The sequence below is a fragment of the Nicotiana tomentosiformis genome, chromosome 2, assembly GCF_000390325.3.
Source record: "Nicotiana tomentosiformis chromosome 2, ASM39032v3, whole genome shotgun sequence".
In the NCBI taxonomy this organism is placed as follows: domain Eukaryota; kingdom Viridiplantae; phylum Streptophyta; class Magnoliopsida; order Solanales; family Solanaceae; genus Nicotiana; species Nicotiana tomentosiformis.
In genome coordinates, this window is record NC_090813.1 from 180,850,743 (window position 1) to 180,874,714 (window position 23,972).

Genomic DNA, 23,972 nt, shown 5'->3' on the forward strand with positions numbered 1-23,972 from the left:
GCCGAGCAATGTCAACTACCTCATCAAAAGTAGCACCAAACACCCTCTCCTTAGTCATAAGTAACCACAACTGATATGTGAGGCCATCAATGAACCTCCTAATCCTCTCCCTATCAGTAGGAACCAACCAGACTGCGTGACGAGCCAACTCAGAGAATCTCATCTCATACTGCATCACAGACATGCCATCCTAACGTAACTGCTCAAACTGTCTGTGCAGCTCCTCTCTACGAGACTGCAGCACGAACTTCTCCAAAAAGAGAACGGAGAATTCCTGCCATGTAAGTGGTACTGCACCAACTGGCCTACGCCTCTCATAAGCCTCCCACCATCTGAAGGCAGCCCCAGAAAATTGAAAAGTAGTGAAGGAGACCCCACTGGTCTCCAGAATATTAGTTGTCCGAAGCATCCGCTGACACCTATCCAGAAAATCATGAGCATCCTCTGAATCAGTACCGTTAAATGGTGGAGGTCGAAGCCTCTCAAATCTCTCAAGTCTCCTCTGCTCATCATTTGCCATAACAGGAACTACCGGGGCCTAAGCAGCTACAGCCGGCTGGGCTGGTAGCTCCCCCGGCATCTGAAGTCCCTGTACTACCTAGTCTGGAGTACGGGCAACAGGGGTATGAGTACCTCCCCCGGCCTGAGAAGTGGCAGGTGAGGCCTGAGCTGAAACCATCTGAGCAAGACCAGTCCAAGCTGCCAATATCTGGGCCAAAGTCTCCTGAAGGCCTGGAATCTCAATGGGCACAACTGGTGCCTGAGCTGGTCCTGTCGGCTCAACTATATCTGGAATCTGCTCCTGACCTAGAGTAATTGGTGGTACTACAAGTGCAGGTCCAACTGTGGTATGAGCTACACCTCGACCTCTACCTCGGCCCCAGCCTCTACCACGGCCCCGGCCTCTGGCGGCCCTAACTAGTGGCACTGGTGGTTGACCATCCGATCCGGTAGTACGTGTTCTCACCATCTGTGAGAGAATAGAATAACAAAAATTTAGTTTTCGGAATCAATAATTTCGCACGACAGAATACAAAAAAATGAAATTTTCCTAAGGGTTCTACAGCCTCTCGAAGATAAGTACAGACATCTCCGTACCGATCCGCAAGACTCTACTAAACCTGCTCATGACTCGATAGACCTATGTAACCTAGGCTCTAATACCAACTTGTCACGACCCCAAATCTGACCTGTCATGATGGCGCATATCTCAAAACTAGGCAAACCGATAACATCAATAACCCCCAATTTCCTTTAAGTTTGAAAAACATAATAATTTGAGTCTAATAAAAGGTCTCACAATTTTCGATACAAACACTCCCAAAACCTGGTGTCACTGAGTACATGAGCATCTAACTATAAATACAAGTCTGAAAAATATAGTCCATAACAGTCTAAGACCAAATACAGTAAATAAGGAGATAGGGAAGGAGAGGCAAGGTCTGTAAAACATGGCAGCTACCTCAGAATATCCGAAAAATCATCTGAATGACAGAAACAACACCCGCTATGCCCGAAAATACCTGGATCTGCACAAGGGTGTAGTATGAGTACAACCAACTCAGCAAGTAATAATAATAAATAAGGAACTTAAGATAGTAACGAGCTACACGGTTATGGTTCATTTCTAGTAATTCCAGCAAAAAATAGATCTGCTATCAAATCTGGCAGTTTAATGTCAAATTAATTTTTATACAGTTCCTGTTCATTTAATCCGTATATAAAAATCTGGATGCACTACGATGAGCTGATGCACCACGATGAGCTGGACGACCCGTCTGAGCGTGTCTGTAAGAACGAACCCTACGGCGGTAAAACTAACCTCATGAAGGAACACCACTGTAATCACCTGGACCACGAGGCCTCTTAGCCTCCCTCTCTCCACGTTCCTGGCTACGAACCATCTCTATCTGCCGATCAATGTCAACTACCTCATCAAAAGTAGCACAAGACACCCTCTCCCTAGTCATAAGTAACCACAACTGATATGTGAGGCTATCAATGAACCTTCTAATCCTCTCCCTATCAGTGGGAACTAACCAGACTGTGTGACAAGCCAACTAAGAAAATCTCATCTCATACTGCGTCACAGACATGCCATCGTGATGTAACTGCTCAAACTATCTGCGCAACTCCTCTCTGCGAGACTGCGACACGAACTTCTCCAAAAAGAGAACGGAGAATTCCTGTCATGTAAGTGGTACTGCACTAACTGGCCTACGCCTCTCATAAGCCTCCCCCCATCTGAAGGCAGACCCAGAAAACTGAAAAGTAGTGAAGAAGACCCCACTGGTCTCCAAATACTTGTTGTCCGATGCATCCGCTGACACCAATCCAGAAAACCCTGAGCATCCTCTGAATCAGTACCGCTAAATGGTGGAGGTCGAAGCCTCTCAAATCTCTCAAGTCTCCTCTACTCATCATCTTCCATAACAAGAACTACCGGGGCCTGAACAGCTATAGCCGGCTGGGCTGGTAGCTCCCCCGGCATCTGAAGTCCCTGTACTACCTGTTCTGGAGTACGGGCAACAGGGGTATGAGTACCTCCCCCGGCCTGAGAAGTGGCAGGTGCGGCCTAAGCCGAAACCACCTGAGCAAGACCAGTGCAAGCTACCAATATCTGGGCCAAAGTCTCCTGAAGGCCTGGAATCTCAATGGGCATAACTGGTGCCTGAGCTGGTCCTATCGGCTCACCTATATCTGAAATCTTCTCCTGACCTGGAGTAAATAGTGGTACTATAAGTGCAGGTCCAACTGTGGTACGAGCTACACCTCGACCTTTACCTCGGCCCCGGCCTCTACTACAACCCCGGCCTCTGGCGGCCTTAACTGGTGGCGCTTGTGGCTGACCGTCTGATATGGTAGTACGTGTTCTCACCATCTGTGAGAGAATAGAATAAAAAAAATTAGTTTCTGGAATCAACAATTTCGCACGACAGAATACAAGAAAGTGAAATTTTCCTAAGGGTTCTGTAGCCTCTCGAAGATAAGTACAGACGTCTCTGTACCGATCCACAAGAATCTATTAAACCTGCTCATGACTCGTGAGACGTATGTAACCTAGGCTCTGATACCAACTTATCACGACCCAAAATATGACCTGTCGTGATGGCGCCTATCTCGAAACTAGGCAAACCGATAACATCAATAACCCCCAATTTCCTTTAAGTTTGAAAAACATAATAATTTGAGTCTAATAAAAGGTTTCACAATTTTCGATACAAACACTCCCAAAACCTAGTGTCACTGAGTACATGAGTATCTAATTATGAATACAAGTCTGAAAAATACGGTCTGTAACAGTCTGAGACCAAATATAGTAAATAAGGAGATAGGGAAGGAAATGCAAGGTCTGTGAAACACGGCAGCTACCTCAGAATCTCCGGAAAATCAGCTGAGTGACAGAATCAACACCCGTTATGCCAGGGAACACCTGGATCTGCACAAGGGTATAGTATGAGTACAACCAACTCAGCAAGTAACAATAATAAATAAGGAACTGAAGATAGTAACGAGCTACACAGTTATGGTTCATTTCCAGTAATTCCAGCAAAGAATAGACCTGCTATCAAATCTGGCAGTTTAATGTCAAATCAATTTTTATACAGTTCCTATTCATGTAATTCGTATATAAAAATCTTTCAGAGATTTCACAATAATAACATATAACAACTAAGTGCAACAACAAATGGAAATCAAGTACAACCTCTCAGGACAACAATCACTCACTGGGCTCCCAACCCTCATCACTCACTGGGCTCCCAGACCTCATCACTCACTCTCAATGGGTACTCGCGCTTACTGGGGGTGTACAGACTCCGGAGGGGCTCCTACAGCCCAAGCGCTATAATCTGCACGGCCAACTCACGTGCTGCACGGACAACTCACGTGCCATAGTATCAATATCTGGATCCGCACGGCCAACTCACGTGCTATAGTATCAATATTTCACAATCAGGCCCTCGGCCTCACTCAGTCATAAATCTCTCCAGTCTCTCGGGCTCTCAATAATCATGAAATCAGCCCAAACAACAATGATATGATGCATCAATAATGAACAATAGAGACTGAGATAAAATAAACAAGTAAACTGTGACTGAGTACCAAACAACAATTTAGCAGATAATTCAACATGTACACGACCTCTGTGGGTCCCAGCAGTACCAACATATAGCCTAAACATGGTTTCTAACATGCCTTACAGCCAAATTTCCACAACACATAGAGAGCATATAGCTAACAACTACTTATTCAGGCGGACCAAGTCACGATCCCCTCGGTGCACGCCCACACGCCCGTCACCTAGCATGTGTGTCACCTCCAAAGTAATCACATGATACAAAAATATTGGGTTTCATACCCTTAGGACAAGATTTAAAACTGTTACTTACCTCAACCCGTGTAATTCTTTATTCCGCTATGCCCTTGCCACGAGAATTGGTCTCTGAAAGCCTCGTATCTAGCCATAATTAATTAGATTCAGTCAATACAAATTATTGTAATTAATTCCATAAGGAAATAATACTTTTCAATAAAATCCGAAATTAACTCAAAAATGCCCGTGGGGCCCCACGTATCGGAACCCTACAAAAGTTATAAAATATGAACGCCCATCCAACCACGAGTCCAACCATACATATTTCACCAAAATCCAACACCAACTCGACCCTCAAATCTTCAATTAAAGTCTATGAAGATTTCTACCATTTTCAACCCAATCCTTACCCATCTTCACCTTTAACTGAAGATGGCCTGGGCCAACTCTGAACTGCCTCTATTTTCTTCGGATCCACCTTAATCCTTTCACTGGATACTATATGTCCCAAGAATGCTACCGAGCTAAGCCAGAACTCACACTTAGAGAATTTGGTATAAAGTTTCTCCTCTCTCAGCCTCTATAGTACAATACTCAAGTATCGTGCATGCTCCTCCTGACTACGTGAGTACACCAGGATATCATCAATAAATACTACGGCAAATGAGTCAATATATGATTGGAATACACTGTTCATCAAGTGCATGAATGCTGCCGGGGCATTTGTTAGCCCAAACGACATTACAAGAAATTCATAGTGGCCATAACAAGTTCTGAATGTCGTCTTTAGAATATCCGAATCCCGAATTTTCAACTGGTGATATCCCGATCTCAAATAAATTTTAGAGAACAACCTCGCTCCCTGAAGCTGGTCAAATAAGTCATCAATACGCGACAAAGGATATTTATTCTTGATTGTAACCTTGTTCAACTGCCTATAATCAATGCACATCCGCATAGTACCATCTTTCTTCTTCACAAACAGAACCGGTGCACCCCAAGGTGACACACTGGGCCTAATAAATCCCTTTTCAAGGAGTTCCTGAAGTTGCTTTTTCAATTTTTTTAACTCAGTTGGTGCCATACGATACGGAAGAATAGAAATGGGCTGAGTGCCCTGCACCAAGTCAATACCAAAATCAATATCCCTGTCGGGTGGCATACCCGACAGGTCCGTAGGAAATACATATGGAAAGTCTCGCATGACCGGTACTGAATCAATAATAGGAGTATCTGCATCAACATCTCTCACAAAGGCCAAATATGACAAATATCCCTTTCCAACCATCCGTTGGGCCTTCGAATAAGAAATTACCCTGCTAGGAACAAACTCTAGAGAACCCCTCCATTCAACCTTAGGCAACCCCGGCATCGTCAATGTCACGGTTTTTGCGTGACAGTCTAGAATAGTATGACATGGAGACAACCAATCCATACACAGGATTACATCGAAATCAACCATACCGAGTAATAAAATATCAACCCTAGTCTCCAGTTCCCCAATAGTTACTACACACGACCGATACACACGGTCCATAGTAATAATATCGCCCACCGGTATAGATACACTAACATGTGAAACTAAGGACTTACAGGGCATATCCAGATAATGAGAAAAATATAATAATACATATAAATAAGTGGAACCAGGGTCAAATAATATAGAAGCCTCCCTGTGGCACACTGAAACAATACCTGTGATCACTGCATCTGAAGCAACAGCATCTGGCCTGGCAGGAAAAGCATAGAATCGAGCCTGACCGCCACCTGATCGGCCTACCCCTCTTAGGCGACCCCTAGCTGCCTGACCCCCACCCCGAGCTGGTTGGGCGGGTGGTGGAACTGCTAGTGCAGTCAGTCGAGGAATCTGCTGGGGAGCCTCACTCAACAGTCTAGGACACTCTCTCTTGAAATGACCAAATTCCCCACACTCGAAACAACCCCTCCTCTGACGGAACTGTTGCTCCTGATATCTCGAGGAATTACCTATAGAAGCCTGAGCAGACGAGGTATGATGAGAACTTTGCACTGGTAGTGCACTGAATGAAGACTGGCCCGAGTGTGCACTGTAAGAACTGTGGATAGCTGATGCACCACGATGAGCTGGACGACCCGTCTGAGCGTGTATGTAAGAACGACCCCTACTGCGGTAAAATTGACCTCATAAAGGAACACCACTGTAATCACCTGGACCACGAGGCCTCTTAGCCTCCCTCTCTCCATGTTCCTGGCTATGAACCATCTCTATCTGCCGAGCAATGTCAACTACCTCATCAAAAGTAGCACCAGACACCCTCTCCCTAGTCATAAGTAACCACAACTGATATGTGAGGCCATCAATGAACCTCCTAATCCTCTCCCTATCAGTGGGAATCAACCAGACTGTGTGATGAGCCAACTAAGAAAATCTCATCTCATACTGCATCACTGACATGCCATCATGATGTAACTGCTCAAACTGTCTACGCAACTCCTCTCTGCGAGACTGCGACATGAACTTCTCCAAAAAGAGAACGGAGAATTCCTGCCATGTAAGTGGTACTGCACTAACTGGCCTACGCCTATCATAAGCCTCCCACCATCTGAAGGCAGTCCCAGAAAACTGAAAAGTAGTGAAGGAGACCACACTGGTCTCCAGAATACCCGTTGTCCGATGCATCCGCTGACACCTATCCAGAAAACCCTGGACATCCTCTGAATCAGTACCGCTAAATGGTGGAGGTCGAAGCCTCTCAAATCTCTCAAGTCTCCTCTGCTCATCATCTGCCATAACAAGAACTACCGGGGCCTGAACAGCTATAGCCGGCTGGGCTGGTAGCGCCCCCGGCATCTGAAGTCACTGTACTACCTGGTCTGGAGTACGGGCAACATGGGTATGAGTACCTCCCCCGTCCTGAGAAGTGGCAGGTGCAACTTGAGCTGAAACCACCTGAGCAAGACCAGTACAAACTGCAATTATCTAGGCCAAAGTCTCCTGAAGGCCTGGAATCTCAATGGGCACAACTGGTGCCTGAGCTGGTCCTGTCGGCTCAGCTATATCTGGAATCAACTCCTGACCTGGAGTAATTGGTGGTACTACAGGTGCAGGTCCAGCTGTGGTACGAGCTACACCTCGACCTCTATCTCGGCCCCGGCCTTTGGCTGCCCTAACTAGTGGCGCTGGTGGCTGACCGTCCGATCCGATAATACGTGTTCTCACCATCTGTGAGAGAATAGAATAACAAAAATTTAGTTTTCGGAATCAACAATTTTGTACAACAGAATACAAGAAAGTGAAATTTTCCTAAGGGTTCTGCAGCCTCTCGAAGATAAGTACAGACGTCTCCGTACCGATTAGCAAGACTCTACTAAACCTGCTCATGACTCGTGAGACCTATGTAACCTAGGCTCTGATACCAACTTATCACGACCCAAAATCTGACCTGTCGTGATGGCGCCTATCTCGAAACTAGTCAAACGATAACATCAATAACCCCCAATTTCCTTTAAGTTTGAAAAACATAATAATTTGAGTCTAATAACAGGTTTCACAATTTCCGATACAAACAATCCCAAAACCTGGTATCACTGAGTACATGAACATCTAATTATGAATACAAGTCTGAAAAATACGGTCCGTAACAGTCTGAGACCAAATATAGTAAATAAGGAGATAGGGAAGGAGAGGCAAGGTGTGCGAAACACGGCAGCTACCTCAGAATCTCTAGAAAATCAGCTGAGTGACAGAATCAACACCCGTTATGCACGGGAACACCTGGATCTGCACAAGGGTGTAGTATGAGTACAACCAACTCAGCAAGTAACAATAATAAATAAGGAACTGAAGATAGTAACGAGCTACACAGTTATGGTTCATTTCCAGTAATTCCAGCAAAGAATAGACCTACTATCAAATCTGGCAGTTTAATGTCAAATCAATTTTTATACAGTTCTTGTTCATGTAATCCGTATATAAAAATATTTTAGAGATTTTACAACAATGACAGATAACAACTAAGTGCAACAACAAATGGAAATCAAGTACAACCTCTCAGGACAACAATCACTCACTGGGCTCCCAGCCCTCATCACTCACTCTCAATATGTACCCGCGCTCACTGGGGGTGTACAGACTCTGGAGGGGCTCCTACAGCCCAAACGCTATAATCTTCACGGCCAACTCACGTGCTGCACGGACAACTCACGTGCCATAGTATCAATATCTGGATCCGCATGGCCAACTCACGTGCTGTACGGACAACTTATGTGCTATACTATCAATATCTGGATCCTCACGGCCAACTCACGTGCTATAGTATCAATATCTCACAATCAGGCCCTTGACCTCACTCAGTCATAAATCTCTCCAGTCTCTCGGGCTCTCAATAATCATGAAATCAGCCCAAACAACAATGATATGATGCATCAATAATGAACAATAGAGACTGAGATAAAATAAACAAGTAAACTATGACTGAGTATCAAACAACAATTTAGCAGATAATTCAACATGTACACGACCTCTGTGAGTCCCAGCAGTACCAACATATAGCCTAAACATGGTTTCTAACATGCCTTACAGCCAAATTTCCACAACACATAGAGAGCATATAGCTAACAACTAGTTATTCAACTTTACAGTCTCACGAGGCGGACCAAGTCACGATCCCCTCGGTGCACGCCCACATGCCCGTCACCTAGCATGTGCGTCATCTCCAAAGTAATCACATGATACAAAAATCTGGGGTTTCATACCCTCAGGACCAGATTTAAAACTGTTACTTACCTCAGCCCGTGTAATTCTTTATTCCGCTATGCCCTTGCCACGAAAATTGATCTCTTAAAGCCTCGTATCTATCCACAATTAATTCGATTCAGTCAATATAAATTATTGTTATTAATTCCATAAGGAAATACTAATTTCCAAAAAAATCCGAAATTAACTCAAAAAGCGCCTGTGGGGCCCACGTATCGGAATCAGACAAAAGTTGCAGAATATGAAAGCACATCCAACCACGAGTCCAACCATACATATTTCACCAAAATCCGACACCAACTCGACCCTCAAATCTTCAATTAAAGTCTATGAAGATTTCTACCATTTTAAACCCAATTCTTACCCATTTGAACCTAACAATCTTTCTACAACCGTATTGGTATGTATACATAATACTCTTACACCCAAGAATCATACTATTAATCACCCATTTTTATTCCAAATCCGAAATTGAAGAATTGAGGAAAGAAATTCTTACCTCTTTGAAGCCCTAGCAAGATCCTTGTGAAATCTTCAAATCTTGAATAAGAATTGATGAATATACTACAAAATAATCCGTATAGTATTTTTTTGAAATCTTTGGCAGATGTTCCGGAATTATCGAACTTTTACATTGCGCTCAAATGTGACTTAGGTTTAGATGAGCGAGTATATAACCTACCTACTGCATCTGAAGTTGCAGCAATAATGGTGGAAGAAGTAAAGATTGCACGATAACAGGAGCACTATGCAAAGAACTAAAGGTTCAGAAAGAAATTAAGTAATTAGGAACCAACACAGCTTATATATGGCACTAACCACAAAAGGATTTTGATGAGTGAAATCCAGGAAACACAAAAAGAGTGAAGTTTTATACAGACAAAAGGATTCAAGTCGTTACATTACCCATGACGGTAGCAAAAAGGTGGATTCACATTTGAGAGAAGAAATTACATGTCCCATCCGTAACCATTAGTTGCACTTGTGGTGTTAAGCCTCCAAGCCAGCAGCTGACGAGATCTTTTAACTGCAGCAAGGGAAATGGGAGAAATTTAGCACTAAGATTTAATGGTTGGACAATATGGATGGGAGGGTCTTTAGATCCTGAAGTAGATCATACTAAGAAACCCTTAAATCATGAATACTACAAAACGTTATATTTTCCGCTACGCCAACTAAGTAAAATCATAATGCAAAATTACAAACTACAAACAGATAGAATTGTGAGAACCCAAAGCAATTTATGTGACCGCATAAACCTTGGCGACCATTGCAGGTACGCCTACAGTGTAGGCAATCGGTCGCATAATCGGTGTCCAATACTGACAAACATCTGTCTGTGTATGCGGTCACTATGGAGCCCGCATACCTGTTCTGCAGTCGCATAGTGACCGCAGAACAGTTATGCAGTCGCATAGTCGACCGCAGATTTCATCCAAACTGGCCCTCTTCTGCCTTACTTCTGCGGCCATTATGCGGCCCGCAGAGTGATTATGCGGTCGCATAATAGACCGTAGAAACGTATTTTTCCGCCAAAAAAATTTTCTTTACTTTCCGGTGCATTGTTCAACCCAAAAAGTCTGAGCCGTTTGTACTAATTTATCAACCTCGACACCACAAAACCTTAATTTCCTTAGCAAAAATTCTCCGGGTCATTATACATACGTCAATATTTGGTCAACCTTTTCAACTAAAATTCGAAACCTTGGAACTAGGTGTCCCAAATCATTCAAAAACCTCACCGGACCCGAACCAATTACCCCCGGCAAGTCACATAACAAATTTAAAGCATAAATTGAGTAGTAAATGGGGAAACAAGGTTATAATACTCAAAACGACCGGTCGGGTCGTTACACATCCAGATTTTGGTTTAGCTTGCAAGAAACTTAAGGTTCCAGGTTGAATTTTAGTGCTGTTTTCCATCCACAAACAGACGGCCAGTCTGAGAGGGTAATACAAATCTTGGAGGATATGCTTCGAGCATGCATTATTGAGTTTGAGGGTAGTTGGGATAAACACTTAGCCCTAATAGAATTTGCTTACAATAATAGATACCAATCAAGTATAGGCATACCTCCTTATGAAGCTTTATATGGGAGAAAATGCAGAACGCCTTTTTGTTGGAATGATATTAGTGAAAGAAAATTGGTGGGTCCTGAGATTGTTCAACAAGCTGAAGATAAGATAAAAATCATCAAGGATCTCTTAAAAATTTCCTCATACGGACAAAAGTCTTATGTTGATCTTAAGAGGCGTGAAATTGAGTATAAAGCGGGTGATAAGGTATTTTTAAAAGTTTCTCCATGGAAAAATATTATGAGATTTGACCAAAAAGGTAAACTTAGTCCACGATTTATTGGACCTTATGAAGTGCTTGAGAGAGTTAGCCCAGTTGCTTATAAACTAGCTCTTCTACCAGAGTTAGACAAGATTCACAACATCTTCCATATTTCTATGCTTAGAATATACCGTTCAGATCCATCTCATGTTTTTTCTATTGAATCTATTGAGGTCAATCCTGATTTGACATATGGAGAAGAACCAATCCAAATCTTAGTGCGTGAGTTAAAAGAGCTTAGAAACAAGAGCATGCCTTAGTAAAAGTTCTTTGTAAAAATCATCTGGCGAAGAAGCTACCTGGGAGCGAGAAGAGGATATGCAAATTCAATATCCACATTTGTTTAGGGACTAGTACAAGGTAAATTTCGGGACGAAATTTATTTAAAGGGGAGAGAGTTGTAACACCCCAAAGTTTTACTAATATTTGCATTCTCTATTGAGTATCTTTATAATGAGGAGATATTTTACTTCGCACTTCCTAAACGTGAAATTGACAATATATGAAAATTTCTTACTTTAGGTTGTGTTAATATTGACAAAGAAGTTCCATGGTGTTGCTATGTGTAACACTTAATATTATTTTGATGAATTATTATTAAATACATTATATAATTAAGATTTTGGGCTGCCACCCTTTTGTATTTATCTAAAGATATTTAGTAGGTTGGGCAGCCACATTTTTCATATTTATCCAAAGTTTAGATATTATTTTGGTTGACTTGCTTTTCCATAACCTCCTCTCATATTTCATTCTTTCAAGACAAAGAAAACCCCTATCCTCTCTCCTTCTTATCACCTAGAAAAACTTCATGAAAACCATCATAAATCTCCACTAAACCAACCAGCAAAACTCATTCTTGGTGAAGCTTAAGTTGCTCCTCTCTTTTGTGGTAAGTTACTAAACCCGCTTTTACACTAGATAACTATTAGTATTTTCTTCATATCTTTTTGTATAGAACTCCATTTTAAGTGATCCAAGACTTTCTAGAAAGCTATTTCATAGATCTATAATTCTTATTCAGGAACCAAAATATTTTTTTTGTTGTATTTACCCGAAAAGGGATCATAAAATACAGGGCAGGTGCTGCCCAGATTTTCAGTTTTAAAAATACTCCCTGTACTACTGTTAGTAATTTTAGCATAACTTTTTGTAAGAAACTGATATTGGGGTGATTCAAGATGTTCTGAAATTCTAAGACATACATCTACAACTGTAATGAAGACCATATAGTTTAGTTTATCTTTTTCATCTTCAAAACTGAGTCACAACATAAGACAGTGATACTGTCCAGAATTTCTGTTTTAAATATTTTGGGTAATTTTTACCAATATCATATTTAGTTTAACATGTTAAATCACTGAACTTATATAGATATTTGATTATATATTTAAGGTATATATACCTTTGTAAAATCTAAGGAGAAGTGTTTGAGTAAGTGGACGAATTTGGTTTGTCTATGGCGTAGACGATTCGAACGTCCTCAAGTATGGTTGAACTGTTTTGTGGTAAAATACCAAGGTTTGTATATAAATTTTGTACTCTTTTTACTTGTTGGAATATTTTAAAATAATCTGATATTTTATTTTTTTTCTTGTCTTCAATTTATATCATTGTATTCATGTTATATCAAGTATTGTAAGATATTCGCTAAATCGCCCACTCGTACGGATTGCTTGATCGTTTTGTATTCTTGTTGGGACTTTGTCCTTCTTGTGGCAGTGACTTTGTCACTCATCTTGGCATGCCTCTTGATTCGTATCTTTTGCCATCTTGACTTTGAATTTGTAATTCGTCTTAAATTATGGAATTTGTCCATGTTAAGTACGAACTAGAAAGCCATTTTTAATATGGTTCTTGATTCTCTTGACTATTGGGTTTTGACCCTACTTGATTTGGGGCTTCGGTATATCTTGATATCTGATTATGCTTAGTGTGATGGCATGACGTACATATTGGGCGAAAAATGGATATTTGGCAAACTCTCTTGGATTGATAGTATACGCTTTCTCGACTCTTGAATATTGTTATTGATATTTGGAAACACTTCAAGGTTTGATATTTGATACTTATGATATATTTGTTCACTTATTTTAAATTATGTTAAATTTGAGCTACCTATGACTGAAAGGAGGAATTGGAGAATTTAGTGGCTCCAAGCCCAAAGTTTATATGCCACTAAGCTTTATGCTTAGCGATAGTTATTTTTTATCGTAGGTAATGTACGGGATGAAATTTGAAGACGGCCTTATGAAATAGTCTTTTTGGGAGCACTTATGGAGATCATATTTGCATATGCACCATGGCTTTGTATAGTTTTGGGACATGTACATGATATATATGTCACAATTATATATGTTATTTGGAGGCTTGTTGGATCTTAAGACCAAAATCTTGTAACTTGAATTTGATAACTTATTTTGTTGTTTTAGGGTGTGTTAATAACTCTAGTTTTGTAATATGCTGAATTTACACTGTCTTGTAAATATGTACAAAGGAGAAAATTAGTTTTCTTTTTTATACCCAATAGTTTGAAATTTATGTACAATACAAACTTGCAGTGATGTTGAATGAAAGTATAATTTTGTTAGAAAGTTGCTTTAACATGTTGATTATTCAAGAAGGGTTATATCACTTTATGTTGATATTTTGACATTGTATTTTATTTTTAAAAAAATAAAAATTATGAAGAGTATTTTCAAAAATAAAAATTTTGCACTTTGGAACTCATCGCATGGGCCTATTTTCGCTACTAAATTATTCTGAATATTTTTTTTAAAATTAATATCTTCTTAATGTTGTAAGTAGTAAATTAGATTTTGTTTCGTAAGTAGCACTCTCCCAAAGGGATTGCTACAACGCCCTTCCTTTTTAGCCCATTTTTAAGGAACTCGATTAAATTCAAAAAGAAATATTAGTTTTTTCTGAAAATAGAAGTGGATCAGGTTAACTGAAAACATATAGCTTAATTATAAAAAGAAAAGAATATGTAGTGGAATAAGGGAGTGTGTTAGAGTTCATATGACAGAATGACATATTTATCTGATATATTGTGATGGAATTTTACTTATATTTAATCAACAAAATTAAAGGAATGGAAAAGAAAACTAATTATTACAAACCTACCGATCCTTATATTAACATGTGAATAATTAACATGAAAACAAATCCTGCCTAACATGTAGTTTGAAGTTGTACGCCAACCTTTAAAAAATAATAAAGAACTAATAAAAAATTTGGGAAGTTTGACAAATTTTGTGACTTTAATTAATTTCTATACTATACTAATAAGACATAATCAAGAAACATATTCCAGGTAAAAAATCATATTCGTCTCCCCATCTAGTATAAATCCTATTAACTATGGTATCTCCTCCTTATCAAAAGAAAAATTATGAGTATTTTGTCTTCTAATCTAGTAAAAAATGATTCGCTTGTAATTTTTTAGATGGATTGAACATCCTAGATATTGTGAGTTAGTTTAAATATTGCAGTTATATCCAACATTAAAGTGTTGTATTAAAGAAATATTTTATCTTATGACCTTTCAAGTAATACAATTTCATCATTTGCTGCAAACTCACAAATTTAGTAACATAATTAACCACATGAGGGAATAAAGCAGTGAAATAGAGTTTACTCACGTAAAGTATTTTTGGATACTCGACATTAACCATATGTTTAGACAACAGAACCTTCGGCACTCCTTCGCCATCAATCCATCATGTATAAATATTTGTCCTGCATATTGAATTCTCTGGATGAAATTCTCTTCACAAAAATTATTAGTGATCTTCTCCCATTCATTATGGCAATTTTCCTGCGCTCCAAAGAACCAAGCCTGAAAACAAAGTGAAAGTACCCAAACTATTTTCTAATTACAAAATAACTAACGGTAATTCCTAAAAAAGTTGTTCTGCTAATTACAAAAGATAATACCTGAAAAATAGTGCGATGCAAGAAATTAAGAGAACTCTTGACTATAGTTGGTTGTAAGGCTCTAATGTTCTATTATGAAAACAAGCAGTTCGACGAGTGTATACGGTCAAACCCGAGTTTTGCCCTTCGTATGATTAATCAAGATTGGAACATGATGGTTCAAGGTTCATCATTGTAATATCGAGTCATGGTACGAAGAATATGCTGCCGAGCTCGAAGACCCAGAGACCGATCAAGATCGAAAAGTAGAATATCAGAGTCCTTACTATATTTAGAATTGTATGAGAGTCCTTACTATATTTAGAATTGTATCAAAAGTAGGACTCACCTACTATATAAAGGGGTCTAATCATTTGTAAAAGGGATCTCAAACAGTAAAAAAAAAGCAATATAATATTCTCTTCTCAAGGTTCTTAATACTCTGTTACTTCGCTTGTATTTCCTGTGTTGCTTCATTTGGTTCAAGGACCCAAGCTACGTATCTCATTTGGTTTGCTTTTATTTTTCTTTACAGTTAATTTCAATATCAGTTTGCATATTTTCTCAGTTTATACCAAGTAAAATCACGTGTCCTTAAAATCACATATAAATTCAATTGTTATCTGCTTTTTGGGTAAACAATTTGGCGCCCACCGTAGGGATAAGGATAATAGTGATTGCCTGGTGCTAATTTTCATAACATACACTGCTTTACACTTGTTCTTGTAAGCATTTTTGATTCCAGGATCAGCATGTCGAACTCTGAAGCAGTACCCACACACATCGACAACGGCCTTGGTTTTCATGGCGAAAACGACAACGTAGCTGCCCCAGGAAACGAAGTGCTTCCAGTTGACCCCGAGGGAGTACCAGTTGCAGACCCCATCGACGTCAGTTCCCATGTTGCCCTGAATACAAATCTGGACGTCGACCCCGAAAATAGCGTCCGCAGAAGCATTCGATCAGCCGGTCAGAACTCACAAGGCGGCGAAGAAGGCGGAATCAGCCTTCGAATAATATTCGAAATGCTGCAGGCTCAACAAGCTGCAATAGCACAACTTCAAAATCAGAATCACGTGCCGAGTAAGGTCGAACCCGAGCCATCACAGGAAGTAGTTCACAGGGCTGAACCAACGCTGGGGAGGTCAAATGGGAATGAGTCAGGAACCGACCCCGCTATCTTGAAAATGTTCGAGGAGCTGACAAAGCGAATCGAATCGAATTGAAGAGAATGACAAAAAAGTGAAAACATATAACTCCCGAGTTGATCAAATTCCAGGAGCACCACCGATTTTGAAGGGTTTGGATTCAAAGAAGTTCGTACAAAAGCCCTTCCCCCCGAACGTAGCTCCTAAGCCCATTCCGAAAATATTCGGCATGCCAGAAATTCCCAAGTATAATGGAACTACCGACCCCAACGAGCATGTCACTTCTTACACATGCGCAATAAAAGGGAACGACCTAGATGACGATGAGATTGAGTCAATACTGCTGAAAAAATTCAGAGAAACTTTATCAAAGGGAGCGATGATATGGTACCATAATTTACCACCTAACTCCATTGATTCTTTTTCTATGCTCGCAGATTCCTTCGTCAAAGCGCACGCTGGAGCGATAAAGGTCGAGACTAGAAAGTCGGACCTATTCAAAGTAAAATAGAAAGACAACGAAATCTCAAAGAGTTTGTATCTCAGTTCCAAATGGAGCGCATGGATCTGCCCCCAGTTGCCGACGATTGGGCCATTCAGGATTTCACTCAAGGCCTAAACATACGAAGTTCGGTAGCCTCACAACAGTTAAAGCAGAACTTGATCGAATATCCAGTTGTAACCTGGGCCGACGTGCATAATCGGTACTAGTCAAAGATTAGGGTCGAGGATGATCAGTTAAGGACTCCTTCCAGATCCGTTTATCCAAACAGGACCATTGACAGAGTTAAAAGGGATATTGATCGGGAACCACTGTCAAACAGATATCGATATCAGCCATACAGTGGAGATCGGAGAAACAGCGGGCCTGGACGTAACCCCGATCAAACTGATAGAAGAAATGATCGAGGACAGAGTTCTCGAGGGCACATGAGTAAAAGAGGTTTCGACAGAAATGTCGAACCCAAAGAAGCACCACGACTATCGGAATACAACTTCAACATTGATGCATCAGCTATTGTATCGGCCATTGGGCGCATCAAAGACACCAGGTGGCCCCGACCTCTACAGACTGATCCGGCCCAGAGAAATCCTAATCAAATGTGCAAATATCATGGCACCCATGGTCATAGAACAGAATATTGCAGACAACTGAGGGAGGAGGTAGCCCGTTTTTTCAACGAAAGGCATCTTCGAGAATTCTTAAGCGATCGGGCTAAAAACCATTTCAAGAACAGAGATTCAAATAGATAGAATGAGCAAGAAGAGCCACAGTACGTAATCCACATGATTGTTGGAGGGGTCGATATTCCTCAAGGGCCTGTATTCAAACGCACCAAGGTGTCGATCACGAAGGAAAAACGGATTCGAGACTACGTACCAGAGGGCACTTTATCTTTCAGTGACGAGGATACAAAGGGGATCTTACAACCCCATAACGACGCACTGGTAATATCTGTCCTTATGAATAAAATTCAAGTAAAACGTGTTTTGATTGATCTAGGTAGCTCGACCAACATTATTCGGTTGAGGGTCATAGAACAACTCGACCTACAAGATCAAATCGTGCCAGCAACCCGAGTACTTAACGGCTTCAACATGGCAAGCGAAACCACCAAGGGTGAAATTACTTTGCCAATGAACATGGTCGGGACCATCCAAGAAATAAAGTTCCACGTGATCGATTGTGACGTGAGGTACAACGCCCTGCTCGGAAGGCCTTGGATCCATAACATGAGGGCAGTGCCCTCGACCCTTTACCGAGTTCTGAAGTTCCCAACGTCGGAGGGAATCAAAATGGTGTACGGGGAGAAACTCGCCGCCAAGGAAATATTTTCAGTCGATGAAGTGATACCAGTATCGGCACTCTCATCAACTAAAGGATCGAATGGAAAATAAGAGGCCAAATAACAACCACAGATACCGGCCTTGATCCAATTGTAGGAGCATGGGATTGACGAAGATGATGATTACTGGATCCCTCGATCCTTTGTGGTTCTCGATGACTCCGATGCCACCAAGTCAACGGTCGAAGAGTTGGAACAAATCACACTGGCCAAGCATCAACCGAACGAAAGGTATACCTGGGCACGGGGTTAACCCCCGAGCTCAGGAAAAAACTTATTCATTTCCTTAAAGCTAACACAGATTGCTTTGCTTGGTCCTATCTCGATATGACAGGGATTCCACCAGAAATTACCACTCACAAACTAAGCCTGGACCCTAAATTCTGCCCGGTAAAGCAAAAAAGAAGGCCCCAATCCGAGGTCAAACATGCCTTCATCAAGGACGAGGTAACCAAACTTCTCAAAATAGGATCCATTTGGGAAGTAAAGTACCCTAAATGGTTAGAAAACGTAGTAGTAGTCCCTAAGAAGGGAAACAAACTTAGAATGTGTATAGATTATAAAGACCCGAATAAAGCATGCCCCAATGATTCTTTTATCAATCGTATGATCAATGCCACGGCCGGCCACGAGATTCTCAGTTTTCTCGATGCCTACTCCGGGGACAACCAGATATAGATGAACCCGGAGGATCAGGAAAAGACCTCGTTTATCACTAAGTACGGTACCTACTGCTATAATGTAATGCCATTCGGTCTAAAAAATGCTGGTGTAACTTATCAACGCCTAGTAAACCAAATGTTCGAAGAACAAATAGGAAAATCAATGGAAGTTTATATTGATGACATGCTAATTAAGTCCCTGCGAGCAGAGGACCATTTAAAGCATTTGCAGGAAACTTTCGATATATTAAGGAAATACAATATGAAGCTCAACCCCGAAAAGTGTCATTCGGAGTTGGCTTATGCAAGTTTCTTGGTTTCACGGTGTCCAACCGGGAAATTGAGATCAACCCCGATAAAATCAAAGCTATCGATGATATCACGATAGTGGATAATATAAAGGTCGTGCAGAGGCTGACGGAGCGGATAGCCTCCCTCAGACGATTGTTTTCGAGATCCTCATATATGAGCCACCGATTCTTCTCGCTGCTTAAGAAGAAGAGCAATTTTGCATAGACTCCGGAATGCTAGCAGGCCTTAGAGGAACTAAAGCGGTATTTATCGAGCCCGCTGCTGCTTCACACCCCGAAAGTGGATGAACAGCTTTACTTGTACTTGGCAGTCTCGGAGATTGCGGTAAGTGGGTCCTGGTCCGAGAAGAACAAGGTATGCACTTTCCTGTCTATTATGCTAGTCGAACCTTGGGTGAGGCCGAAACTAGATATCCACACTTAGAAAATTTAGCGATTGCTTTAATAAGCACCTCTAGGAAACTAAAACCGTATTTCTAATGTCATCCAATATATGTTATAACAACTTATCCTCTTCGAAATGTTTTTCATAAACTCGAGCTTTCGGGTCGATTGGCCAAATGGGCCGTAGAAATCAGTGGGTACGATATTGAATATCGACCCCGAACCGCCATCAATGTCACGCCCCAAACCTGGGGAGGCGTGGCTGGCACCCAGTGTCGTGCTGGCCCGAGCGAACCACTGTGTAACTTATTTGTTTTTTCTTCTGTAACTATCATGGGCCAACATGGCCACAACTCATAATGTATATCTATAAGTGGGCAATACTGTATCACTGAACCATTTTTCCTTAAAACATGAATACATAGGGGACGCTAGGGCCTCTGACATACTGTACAAAATGAACCTCTGTCTACAAAGCCTCTAAGATTATTTGACATCAAATGGGACATGGTACCGGCCTACCCATAAATCTGTAACAAAATTCTGACACGATGACTTATAGACTCGGCTGCACTCCGAATGAAGTGGAGTCTTACCGATCCTTCGCTGAATGCTAACCTCGTCTACTATGAGGGATCGTCAAACTGATTATCTATACCTGCATGCATGAATGTAGCATCCCCAACAAAAGGACGTCAGTACGAATAATGTACTGAGTATGTAAGGCAGAACTGAAACATACCAGTAAGTCAACATTAATTAAAGACATATAAGAATCAACCGGAATCTCTGAAGTACCACTGTATATGCATACTTATTATACTTACATATATACAATGCTTTCTCTTTGAGACTATTATCCATATCGTATGATGTATGACTGCCCAACTCATCAGTGGTAACTGCTCAACTGGCCGTAGCGTGGCGGTAAATACATGACTGCCCGACCGGCCGTAGTTCGGTGGTAAATGAATATACATGACTGCCCAACCAGTGGTAAATAATGATACATAACTGCTCAACCAGTGGTAACTGCCCGACCGGCCGTAGCACGGTGATAAATGCATGAAGATGCATGTACATGTATCACTATATTATAAACATTAACATCTTTATCAAATATCTCAATAGGGAACTAGATACATACTTAGACATGCTTGAATATCACTTTACCGGAATGAATAACATAGACATCCTTAACTACTAAGAGTAGAACTACTTATGGAATAACATTACGTTTACACCTCGTTACTTGGATTATGCCAAAAGAAAGAAGGGTTAGTCTTAACATACCTGAGTCGATTCTTTTGACACTCCTCTAACACATGTTAATTGCAACAAAACACGGAACACGTTGTATGAAAAGCTCGTTGCTTATGCAAAGACTATCTTGGCTGAAACCTCTCCTTAAGTAACTATGAGAAGCTTGAATTAAGCTCTTCAGAAAATGACATTAAAAGGTATGGAAAGTTTTGTTAAACTTTTAAGAGATTAAGATTCTCATTCCTATCAGAAACTTTGGGAGAAATTACGTTAATGAAGTTATGGAAAGTGTTTGTGAGAATTCTTTCATAAGACATTGTAGTTATTATTCAACTCTTTTTATGTGGCCCCACAACTAAGCTTGGTGTCACACTTCTTTCTCAAAGTGTGACACCTTACCATCTTTAATGCTTAGTCATTTAAGTGTAAAGGATGATTGCCACGTTTGGGGGGGGGGGGGTTAAAACTTATCCAACTTTTTAATTAATTATCCAATAATTAATCAATTATCCACATAATTAAGAACTATCTCAAATTACTTAAAATACTACTCACTTTTAATACACATTATATAACTTACTATCATGGTCATGTGGTACTATACAAATAAATACATACACTATTATTTCATTAAAATATCCATGTAAAAATACATATATATTCTCAACTTCTAATTTTTCTAATCTCATATAAAGAGTAAAAATTCTCGTATGCTTAATTCTTAAAATGGTAAAAAGATAACCTTCTTTTCTTGTGAGAAAATAATTTTTATTTTTACAATAAATAAAATCTCATAAACTTTCTCATATTAGGTGTATAATTTATCATATCCGAAAATAGTAATAATGGTAAATGTCCAAAATTATACTTATAAAACTTTTACTAAAATATTTTACTTAAAAGAAAATACCACACTAACATAATATCTAACGGTATCAAGGTTGTAAACTTACAGGGTCTCATAATAATAATGTCTTAAACCCTCTATAACCTCCTAATAGACATAATCCCTTCGAACTCATGTGAATTTACTACGGCACATCCTAATGCTAAGGTACGGGATGTAACAATCAAGTCTCAAATGTTGGCCAAATTCGTGGCTGACTTTACGCCGGCCCTCGTACCCAAGGTTGAAAAAGAACTACTGATAAAATCGGGCACATCTTCGGGAGTGTGGACCCTCTTTACGGACGATGCTTCAAACACGAAGGGGGTCCGGACTAGGAATCATGCTAAAATCAACCATAGGTAATTTAGTAAGACAGTCTATCAAAACTGCAAAATTGACTAACAATGAGGCCGAATATGAGGCCATGATTGCAGGTCACGAACTAGCTAAAAACTTGGGAGCAGAGGTCATAGAAGCTAAGTGTGATTCCCTCCTCGTGGTAAACCAAGTTAACGGTTTGAGCGTCACGTATTATCGACTGGGAAAATGAAGGGAACGAGGGGGAATCCCCGATCTCTATTACCCTCGAGTAATTTTTTTGGGGCACCGCCTCCCTCTCGACGAGCTTTAAGCTCGGTTTCTGCATCGGCATCCACCGCCTCTTCAGTGGTCTTTTCACCCCGAGGTAAAGTATCTTCGGCTCCCCTCGGTTCGGGAACTTGGGCCGGAGCCTCCTCTTCGACCTCGTCGAACCTAGACGGAGCAGTATTGACTCTCACTAATTCCAACGTCTTCTGAATATCGGTGCTAGCTCGTGCACGGGCCACCAACCCAAAATCACCTTCTTCTTCTTCTTCTTCTTCTTCTTCTTCTTCTTCTTCTTCATACCTTAGTCTTTGGACCGACTCCATAGTCAGTGGGATTGTGTTACCCTTGGGTTTACGGGTCGTTCTTTTCTTGGCTTTTCGATCCTCGGAGTCCAAGGCTCTTTTTCTTTTAATCACCTTCGCCGGTTTCGAGATAGGCGGTAAGGCTTCTTCATCACCGGACGAGAGTCTCATAGCCGCATCCTTTCCGAGACCTACAAAAGGAGAAAGTAAGTAAATTCATGCTTGAGAAAATGCTCGAACGATAGGCAAATCGGTAATCTAAGAAGAAGGCCTACCATGAGTACGAGCCTCCCACCGACCCTTTGACAAATTGTGCCACGCACGCTCGGCGTATGTTGACGTCAAAACCAGGCTCCTCACCCAGCTCTCGAGGTGGGGAACCGCACCCGGCATCCAAGCAACGACTGCATCGAGAAAAATGCTGACGAGAAAGGATGAAGAAGTAAAAACAATGAACAAAAATTAAAAACGGGATCATACTTACGTTTTATATTCCATTTCTCAGGAAATGGCATGCTCTCGGTCAGGATCAAGTCCGAGGTCTTCACCGGGACGAACCGGCCCATCCAACCCCGATCTTTGTCTTCATCTATACTCGAGATAAACGCCTTGGTGGCCCGGCGTTGAAGCTTTATCAACCCACCTCAATAGATTCGAGGGCTGTTTAATCTTACGAGGTGGTCGGGGGTGAAAAGGAGCCCATCAATTTTACTCACGAAGAAACGGAGCAATATCACGATCCTCCAAAAAGAAGGGTGAATTTAGCTGAGGATCACCTGGTATTTTCTTGCAGAAATCGAGATGATCGGATCGAGGGGATCCAACGTGAAAGGATAAGTGTAAACACTCAGATACCCTTCCACGTGGGTAGTGATCGCTTCCTCCGGTGCCGGTATCACAACCTCTTTGTTTTCCAAATTGCAATCTTTCTTTACCAGATCAAGAAGACTTTTGGGTATCGAGCATATATATCTCGATATCGGCTTGCATCGACCAGCAACCGATGAGGTTTTCTCGACCTTAAAATCAGAATCAATAACACACACCCCCCCCCCCCAAGAATAAGTTCCTCAGGGCGTGGCTCCACCACTGGTTTCTCGCCGGCCGGCCGAGATGAGGAAGCATCCTCTTTCTGTGGGACGGTTTTAGATATTTTTGCCATTTAGTTTTTGTGAACAAAGGAGAATGGAGATTGAAGTATTTGGTGTTTTAAGAAGAACACGCAACGAAATTTGAAAACCTAGAAATAGGGAGCTTTGGAGAAGGCGAAAA

General features: G+C 41.0%; 1 protein-coding gene and 1 long non-coding RNA gene across 2 annotated transcripts; one reads left to right on the forward strand and one right to left on the reverse strand.

Annotated features, from left to right (window-relative positions):
- Positions 1-6,713: 6,713 nt before the first annotated feature.
- LOC138906196 (uncharacterized) lies at positions 6,714-7,085 on the reverse strand. Its single transcript, XM_070194722.1, has one exon. The coding sequence runs from the start codon at positions 7,083-7,085 to the stop codon at positions 6,714-6,716; it is 372 nt and encodes a 123-aa protein (XP_070050823.1).
- A 5,027-nt stretch (positions 7,086-12,112) lies between these two features.
- Positions 12,113-13,982, forward strand: LOC108943364 (uncharacterized). Its single transcript, XR_001967261.3, has 2 exons — positions 12,113-12,280; positions 13,606-13,982. It is a non-coding gene; the product is annotated as an uncharacterized lncRNA (long non-coding RNA).
- Positions 13,983-23,972: the final 9,990 nt, after the last annotated feature.